We start from the raw sequence: 8768 nt of genomic DNA on the forward strand, positions 1-8768 counted from the left end.
GCTGACGGTGGCGCGGCTGGCGGGCGCGGCCGCGCAGCCGGCCGCGCTGGCCAAGTGGGCGTTTTGGACGCAGGTCGGCATGGGGGATGGGGGTGGTGGCGGGTACGAAGGGGCGGCGCGCTGGGCCGGGCGCGTCATGGCCGTGCACGCGACGTCGGCCGAGGCGCGCGAGGGCGTGGCTGCGTTCCTGGACAAGCGGAGCCCGGCGTGGGTGAGTTGAGGGGGGAGGGGGAGGCGTTGGGCGCTGTGCCGCTAGATTAAAAGTGCTTGTTTATAACCGGGCCGATCCTAGTCTCGTGGCTGGGTAAACAGTGTAGCGCGCCCGTGGTGCTAAATGCTTGGCCTGCATGATACCAGACTGGGGGGTTGTGCCGCTCGTCCACGAAAAACAAGCACACGGCAGCGGTGTTTCCCGTCTCACTTGACACCAATCCTTATTTTGCCCAGGCGATGATGCTCGACCACGAGGCAACGCCTGGAAACAAACGGCATGCGGATTCCCGCTCCAAGCAAAATATAGGGGAGATCTGCAGGCCACGGAAAACATATTGCAACGATAAAGTGTATTCTCTATTCGTTAATTAGCATCAAACGCTATGTTGATGAAGCCCAATGAACCTGACATGCATGACAACAAAAAAACAAGACAGTCAAGGAAAAAAAGAACTATGGCGGTAGTCCCGTCCGGGGAACAATGTTCCCTGGGCCGCGCGCAACTCAAGCGCAAGCGTCGCCCTCCCGGCGCGCCCTGGCCGGGACAGTGCTACACAAAAGGAAATGCCTGCTTCGATAGCAGGCCAACTTTTATGCTCCAGAGCAGTCCCACCCGTGCTCCAGACACGCCGGAACCGTTATAGCCAACCGATCGTCCCCTTGTTATCCAAATCCGGGTATCAGGAAAGCGAAGTGCGCCTCCAACCGTCGACATGGTTAGCCAGCCGACAAAAAAAGGTACAAGAAAAAGTGGTGGGCCAGCAAGCCGGGATAATAGAAAGAGAAAGGTGGTAAATGTCGGTATTACCAAGAGCAGAAATATCTGCTCTCAGCCAGCGAGAAGGATGAGCCAGCGAGAAGGATGAGCCAGCCGGCTTGCTGTTTTGAGTGTTTTTTTTTGTTCGTTTGTTGCTCGTGACACCGGTCTGCTTAGATCAAGAAAGCCACAGCCAATGCTACGCCGACAATGGTGTTCATAGCAACAATGGCACGGGCTGCGCCGTCCTTGATGGGGAGGGTCGACATGGGAGGCTGCGAAATAGTGGCGACGGGACGAGTGCCGTTGACACGAGGAGTGCCAGCGCCGGTACCGGACAAGATGGGGACGGCAGCGCCGCCGCCCAGACCGCGGCTGGCAGTGTTGGTCGTCGCAGCAGAGCCCGAGGAGGACGTGGCCCGGGTGGCGGGGGTCGTCGAGGAGCCGGTGGTAGCAGAGGTGGTACGGGCGCCGGCCGAGCTGCTGGTGGCCGAGCTGCTGGTGGCCCGGCCGCCTGTGGGCATGGCGGCAGCGGGGGTCGAGGTCGAGCTGGTCCTGGCGACCGGCGAGCTGGGGCGGGCGGCCGACGAGCTAGCCCGCGAAGGCGCGGGAGGCTTGGCGCCGCGGAAGGGCTGGCCGCTCTTGGGGTCGCGGTACCAGTTCTCGGCCGGGTCGCCGAGGCAGTCGCCCATGGTGACGAACTGGTAGCCCTTAGCCTTGGCCTGCTCGATCATGAAGGGAACCAGCTCGTTGGAGGTGCGCTCGTGGATGTCGTGCGCGAGCGCGACGAACGAGTTGGGGTTCTGAGAAACGCCATCGGCGAACTTCTTCTTGGCAGCCACGTAGTCGCCCTCAAAGTCCTTGGTGTCCAGGTTGTAGTCGGTGATGCGGTAGGCCAGCCTGTTAGCAGTGGCCTGGCAGGCAGCGCCGCACGCGGTAAAGGGCGGGCGGAAGTAGGTGGGGATGAAGCCAAGAACGGCCTCAAAGGCCTCCTCGTTCTTAACGAGCTCCTGCTCGCGCTCGGCCTCGGTGATCTCGTCAAAGTTGGCGTGGCTGAAGGAGTGGCTGCCGACCTGGTGGCCGGCCGCCACCATGCGCTTAACAACGGGTTGGAGCGCGGCGACGGTGATTCCACCGTTGCCGTTCTGGCCGTTGAGGAAGAAGGTGGCCTTGAGGTTGCCGGCCCGCTCGAGAAGGTCCAGAACGTGCGAGGTGAAAGGTCCCGGGCCGTCGTCGAAAGTGAGAGCCATCAGGCCGGGCCTGCTGCACGAGGTGAGGGACATGCCGTAGGGCAGGTTGCCGAACCGGGGGCGTGCCGAGAGGGCACGTGGGTCCAGGGAGCCAACGGTGTCAACGATAACGTGAGGGTGGGCCATGGCAACGGTGGCCAGGAGAGAGACAGATATTAACCTGATGGAAGACATGTTTGTGTGATGTGTGAATGTGATGTGCCAAAGGCTGTGGGAAAAGAATGCAGTTTATCCAAAAAGGAATCCAGCTGGGGATGTCGAGTACAAACAACGATCACTAGAAACAAGTGTGGTTGGTTTTAAAAAATGTGCTGTCGTATCAACGGCAGACACAACCCAGTTCGAGGGGATTAGAGAAGAAGATATGTAAGGGAAGCTAAAGAGAGAAGCACAAGGAAGCCAATCCTCTCGGCAGCAAGAAGCCGTCCAGAACGGCGAAACGGCGATAAATAGGTGAGATGCAACAGCCAAAACCCAAGGCCACCGACTTGGGGAGCCAAGATCGATGCAGCAAGGGGCGGGAAATTGGGGCGAGCTTGTGGTCAAGGCGAAGTGGATGCATCACCAGGCCTCAAGGGGGTGTGGGTGTGTGGGCATCGGGGGGTTTTTTATCTTGGCGTCGGTGGCCCTCCAAGGGGTTGGCACCCCAGTATCAGATGTCCGACCCGCGCTGCTTTTTTTTTTTTGTTCTGTCTTCTTTTTTGGTTTTTCTGCCCAGCCTTTCTCCGTTGGGGCATCCGCCAGCGGAAACCCCGCCATCAGGTCTATCCACGGCAAGCCATACCCTCCTGCATGCGGAGCCCTCCTGCATGCGGAGCCCTCCTGCCTTGTGAATCCCACAGCCTCCCCACCCTCGCCCCAGGTGGTCAACATGGCACACAGCGGTTGGCGAGTCCGCCCACCCCGTCATGATGCATCCCAGCCAGCCCTGCGAGATTGTTTTGGGACGATTCCGGCCGGTTGCTGGTTGCTGGCGGCTCGTTGCTGAGCGCTACGGTACTTGTTCCTCGTAGGAGGCTGGAGCGCGCTGGAAGAGCAAGCGGGAAAGCTAATCTGGCAGGAGTGGCGGCTGGGGGGGCGGCAATCTTGAAAAGCTTCCTGCCTCAACGCGGCCGGGCCTTCCTGCAGGCGCGGGGTGGGATTGGGTGCGTGCGGGCTGGCCAGCAGGAGCGGCAGCCGCCACCGTTTCTAGCCCGCGACGTCTGTGGGTGGGAAGCCGGAACCCGGCATCTGATGCTGGACGCAGGTACCGCAACTCTCTCTCGAGCACGTTCAGGGCGCATTTCAGGGCAGCTAGCATGAGTCGGCCGCCAGCCACAATCACGACCCTGCTTTTGTGCGTTTGGAAACCAGCAGGCGAGCGCGAACACGAGCCGGTCGGTTCGAGGCATCCCCCTCAGATGTGTTACTGTGTAGTAGGTACGGGGGTGGCTTGGGCGCCCAGACAAGCGAGCCGCCGCATGGTAGGGCGATGCGATCCATTAATCCGGGAGCGATCGTGGCCGCAGTTGGGCTGGCAGCACCCACAAGCGTTTGTGGTTCTCCCGTTCCTGGCTGGCCAAGGTCCTCGAGCGAGCACGTTGCCCAAACAAGAGAAAGCAAAGAGTTGTTGTACCACGGTACCTGATGCTGGTGTGCGCCCACAACGCCCACTGCAGGCTCCGCCTCGTCACAGGTTGGCGTTTTGCCTGACAGGTCTAAATCTTGGCGACCAGGGACGGTGTTTGGAAATCGCAGCCGCAAAGGGTTCCATGTCGAGTCGAACCCCCGCTTTGTGGCAAGGCTGCCCGTCTGGTGCAGGTGCTGAGTCTGCTCGTCGTCGTCGCCCGTCACGCCCGTTCGAGATTGAGCATTTGCCAAGTAAATCGTGTTCAACCGTCGCTCCACTGCCTCGCCGAATTGTCATTTTGGACCGTTGTTGTTCACGGCCGCGCTCCTCGCCGATGCGAGATGAGCGCTCTCGGCGGAAAGAGCCCGCCTTGAGGAAAACTGAGACGGGCCTCCTACCGAACAGGGCAACACCATGGCCTTGGCTGCAGTCGCGACGCTCGAAAAGGGGATGATGCCAGGGAAGCGCGCTTTCCCATTGGTTCCCAGCCCGTCGCCCTGTGGAGGGGCTTGGACCCTTGCAGTGGAGTCGTGCATCATCCCAAGCTAGGATCAGCAGAGACACTTGGAGGGGCGTCCTTTCGGGTCGCCGAGACGAGGCCACTTTGGTTTTTTTTGTTTTTTTTTCGCTTGCGCTGACAAGAGGTTCCATACAGCCCACGTTAAGATCGCCCACCCATCAAAAATGGCACCGAAACGGGCAGCATCACAGGGTGAAAAAAGGGAGATATAGAAGGGTGCAACGCATGACTGATCCGCCGCAAGAAACATGAAAACCTGGACAAGGTTGTGCAAGGGACCTGGAAGGCTGAAAAAGCCCTGCTCTCGAGATCAAGATGGAAATAGTATCAGTTCCCCCACGGGCCAAGCTGGATGGGGTCTTTAGTCCGGGGCGTTTTTTGGTCGCGAAATCACCAGCTCATCATCCTATCGCGTGGGCACCACGCAACAACCCCCGCAGCCACGCATCATGGTCAATTTCGGGCAGCGCCACCCGATCGAGGCGGCCGTTGTACCCGCGGGCTTCCCTTGTTGACTGTGCGCTAGCAACTCCCGCTTGTGCCGCTTACGCGGAATGGTCAACATCCACCATGGCGCAAAAGCCGCCCGCGGCTGCCGAAGAGACCTTGGGGCAGGATTGCCCGTCGACCGACTTGACCGTCTGTCGTCAGCCCGCCAGCCTCCAATAGCAAGCCGTTGTCTAGGACCCGACTAAGAAGGCGCATGCATGGTATGCGGCTCCTCCTATTGTCGTCGCTCCCAATGTGTTGTCCTTCCAGCATAAGCGCACGAGACGGCTGCGCCCTGTTTACATAAGTGGCCCTAACGGCGGAGAGGCGACTGACATTGGGACAGCGATGACAGCGCAGTGGGTGGACAACTGCTCCACCGCCCCTCTCGGGCACGCAGAAGCAAATTGCGCTGGGTCCGCTGCCCCGCCGCTCGGCCGAGTCCGTGGTCCACCCGTCGTCGCCGCACAATGAACAATGAGGGCAACTCGGCCTCTCAACCCGACGCTACGGCTTGTCGAGAAAGAGCCGCCGACTTCACCGCTGGAGTCACCAACCGGGGCTTGCTGACCCGATGCTGAAAATGCGGGCCCCCAGTCTTTGACTCATTACATACAGCGCGTGCCTCACCTGACTGACTCCCTCTGCCTGCTCGACGCGTGCCCAGCCGACGCCGGCCCGTCCATGAATCCACCCCGGAGCCGTCGTGATCTCCGCCCGGCATTTTCGGCCTTGTGATACAGTCGCAAGTCAGGATCCCGCCTCAGACGCCACTATGCTGTCGTCGAAACGAAACACCGACTCCAATCGGCACCGCCTGCGAGTCGTTTGCCGCCGCCCGTGTTTCTTGATCTACACTGTCTCCCGTTTGTCGTCAAGCCCTGTGAAGCCCTATGGAACGCAACGATTGCTATGCCCGAATCTCTACCGTGGAACCTAGCACAAACGTGGCGGGAATAGGTAGATAGATAGCTAGGAAATTTAGGGAACCCGGTGTTTCCCATTGTTTTGTTTATACTATGGGCTTGACTCTTCACGTGTTACAGCCCAGCAGGTGGAGCCGCTTTGGACAAGGAAGGGGCTATAGCGTCCGGCATGTAAGTCATAAACAACGAGTCCAGCCCGGGATTGAAGGAGCAATACTGTGACATGCTGCAATCGTACCAGTCGGCCGACTTGAGCACATTTTCTGGCGCTGGCGGACTGTAGACTGTCTTGGTAGCTAGGAAGGGTAACGCCTGGAATGTTCTAGATCCGAAGCAAAGGCATGCATGCCTTGGATGTCTTCAACGGCACCCTCTTACTATACATTCCCACCAACGGCATCAACACCTCCGTCTCTTTGTCTTTGGCACCAAAGACACTCGGCATGCATCTTTACAATGACATGATGCGCATGGTCCGGCCTGATGAAAATAGGAAGATCCCCCACAGAGTTGTTTTGTGGAGTGAATTCCCTGCCGCCGATCAACTTGACCCAACCTGTCCAACCAACTCCCTGTCTGGTAGCCGCCCAAGGCCGTTGATAGCAAGGCTACCGCCCTCTGCCAAAGCCACCATGAAGTTGATCACGACGGGGTGAGGTATCTTGATCGGGGATGATATACCTGTGCCCCAACCCTCCACAAGCTCTTGTGAGCAAGCCACGCTCTTTTGAGACCATCCGTGGTGAACCATACGATATACTCCACATTTCGCGTATGGATATTTGAGCCGTCCGGGACTAGATTCCCTAGTCTAGTTGACAATATCTGGTCAGTCGAAGACGGCTTTTGATGAAAGCCATCTACACTTCCTCCTCGGCGTGGTGCCGCTGGATCCAATAAGAGGCCGTACCCGTCCTCGGTCGTCGGGATCCCCAGATCCAAGGGGTCGGTATACCAGATACGCTTCGACACCAACCCAAGCCTTCCGAGGCAATTGTTAGCCTCCCGCTACCCACTAGACACATTACTATGGACTCTGGGGCCCCCGGCAGCGAGGCGAATGGGGCCGGATACATCCGGCCCATCAAGGGTCCCCAGAAAGCGCCCTGACCTCCAGGTCAGACAGTGTTAGTACTCACCACTGGCGCCCAAGAAGCGGGCCCGCCGAAGCTCCAGGCCCGGCCGAAGAATAATAAAAGCCTGTAAAGGCTAGCACGTACTCGAGCTGCTTAGTTTTGTTCTTGTAGCGCCCTGGATCTTGTCGACTCTCCCAGAACACCGCCATGATCGGAAGCTTCTCCACACCCTCGCCGTCCCCCCTCCGACTTGGACCACCCGCCCCGAAACGACACCGCGCCGATCCTGCAGCCGATTTGCGAGGCCGCGCCGAGACTTCCTGGTTGTGCGCTCGAGGTCGCACACTTCCTGCACCACCCCGGACTGGCCCATACGGGCAGGTGCTTGTGTGTGTGTGTGTGTGTGTGTTGGAACAAACAGCCAAGGGCAAGAGGACTCCGAAGGAGGCGGGTGCTAAACGCAAAATCCAGGGACGTGTGACTGTTGATCCGGCTCGACTGCCTGGAATTCAAACTTGGATGCTCATTGGGGCTGCTGCGCTCGAGATCCAGGACTAAGCCAGGGTGTAGCTTTATCGTCGTGCCGACTAGGGACCGTTCAGCACCACGTGCTACCCGGAAGATACCGCCGCTCAGGCCGCCGCTCCCCCAGAATTCACCGGATCATGTGCAGCAGTATTTACTTGTGAGTGCTTCTGGCGGATGGGGTCCCGGCGCTGAGAGGCGCCGAACCAGACCCGATCCGACGATGACCGATTTCCACAACCACAAGTGTCACCAGCCACCTAATACTTGCCCATCAATCCATCTCTGTTGGTGTTGTCCCACCGGCATTTGACCCCTTAATTCCTAGGTAGTCCCATCACTGGCATCACTCCATGGCCTGGCAGCGACAGGCCTCGTGGTGTCCAAGTGTGAGCACCCGTTGCAGTCTTGGACATCTCGGCCATTGATAGACACGAAGCGAACTCACACGCTCCCCAGATGGAGGCCCGCAGAAAAGGCCAGCCATCGTTGCACAAATACCCGGTCGACAAGATGCGCACGCCTGTCGGGACCCTTGAGCCAGCCATCGACCTACAATGGAAGCCGGTTTCGAAAGGCCGTAGCGCTCGGGAGGGTGCCGCCACAGCAGTGACTCGTCGGTTTCCCCTGCCTAGACATTGAGCACATACCGCGCCCGGCGATCCCTCCTGACATGCACCAACAGACCAGAACTACAGTGCGACGACGTCGCCGGCGGGCTCCAGCCTCGCCTCACCAAGACAACGGAGATCCAGCGTGAGAAGCGGGTGAGGAGCGGGCAAGCTGGGTCAAGGGCGCCCCCCTGAGTGGCCCAGATTCGACTTGGCTCCTCTTTCCAAGGGATGGTTGGGGTTGAGATTTGTGATTTGCGATACACACTGCTAATATCACTTGTCCTAAATATCATCGTCTTTTCTTTTGCTCTTGTCAGCCTGAGTTCACCGTGAATCGTTCTTTTCTCAGCCTTGTTTGCTGATACCGTAACCTTGGTCGTTCATTCTCCTCTCCTCTCTTGTTGCAGTATTTTCCTCGTCCCGGCATGGAATCTAGAAGCGATCTTGGAAGCCATGAGAAAGGCGGCACGAACCCATTGTTGGGAAAGCCTTGCGCTTCGGGTTTCGAGTGCATTTCCCCCCACCTCCTTTCCCCATCGTTCCCTAACATTCCCCTAAACCCCGACGACAAGGCCGAGACCATATCGGGCCAGCCGGCACGCAAGTGGGGAGGGACGGAGCAAACGGTCCTTAAGCGGCGAAATATGAAAGGGTCTGGAATACGGCCGGTGGATCTCGGACAGGCGCTACATGGGGTGGGATGGCAAAGTCGGGGCTCTTGAGAACGGCGGTATCGGCACCAGTATTCAGGATATCACTCGTCGATGGCGATTTGGCTTATCTACCACG

At 58.8% G+C, this 8768-nt stretch overlaps 5 protein-coding genes across 5 annotated transcripts in view; 3 read left to right on the forward strand and 2 right to left on the reverse strand.

The window, feature by feature from the left end:
* GGTG_09072 (enoyl Coenzyme A hydratase domain containing 3) overlaps positions 1 to 916 on the forward strand; it is a 2102-nt gene extending 1186 nt beyond the window's left edge. Inside the window, exons 2-3 of the mRNA XM_009226915.1 lie at positions 74 to 211; positions 647 to 916. Coding sequence (XP_009225179.1) covers positions 74 to 211; positions 647 to 793 — 285 coding nt within the window. The 3' untranslated portion in view covers positions 794 to 916. The remainder of the gene's footprint in view (positions 1 to 73; positions 212 to 646) is intronic.
* On the reverse strand, positions 538 to 2394 carry GGTG_09073 (chitin deacetylase; the record flags this gene model as incomplete). Its single annotated transcript, XM_009226916.1, has 1 exon — positions 538 to 2394. The coding sequence occupies one exon, from the start codon at positions 2392 to 2394 to the stop codon at positions 1144 to 1146; it is 1251 nt and encodes a 416-aa protein (XP_009225180.1). The 3' UTR covers positions 538 to 1143.
* Positions 2395 to 3268: 874 nt separating this feature from the next.
* GGTG_09074 (hypothetical protein) lies at positions 3269 to 4368 on the reverse strand (the record flags this gene model as incomplete). Its single annotated transcript, XM_009226917.1, has 3 exons — positions 3269 to 3548; positions 3644 to 4106; positions 4233 to 4368. The coding sequence occupies 3 exons, from the start codon at positions 4366 to 4368 to the stop codon at positions 3269 to 3271; spliced, it is 879 nt and encodes a 292-aa protein (XP_009225181.1).
* Positions 4369 to 5056: 688 nt separating this feature from the next.
* GGTG_09075 (hypothetical protein) lies at positions 5057 to 6420 on the forward strand (the record flags this gene model as incomplete). Its single annotated transcript, XM_009226918.1, has 4 exons — positions 5057 to 5059; positions 5194 to 5279; positions 5885 to 5935; positions 6258 to 6420. The coding sequence occupies 4 exons, from the start codon at positions 5057 to 5059 to the stop codon at positions 6418 to 6420; spliced, it is 303 nt and encodes a 100-aa protein (XP_009225182.1).
* Positions 6421 to 7047: 627 nt separating this feature from the next.
* Positions 7048 to 8171, forward strand: GGTG_09076 (hypothetical protein; the record flags this gene model as incomplete). The annotated part of the gene is made up of 4 exons (XM_009226919.1): positions 7048 to 7233; positions 7432 to 7525; positions 7772 to 7974; positions 8064 to 8171. 4 exons carry the CDS (start codon positions 7048 to 7050, stop codon positions 8169 to 8171), a joined length of 591 nt encoding a protein of 196 aa, XP_009225183.1.
* Between the last annotated feature and the right edge of the window lie 597 nt (positions 8172 to 8768).

The sequence above is a fragment of the Gaeumannomyces tritici genome, assembly GCF_000145635.1.
Source record: "Gaeumannomyces tritici R3-111a-1 unplaced genomic scaffold supercont2.5, whole genome shotgun sequence".
Classification (NCBI taxonomy): Eukaryota; Fungi; Ascomycota; class Sordariomycetes; order Magnaporthales; family Magnaporthaceae; genus Gaeumannomyces; species Gaeumannomyces tritici.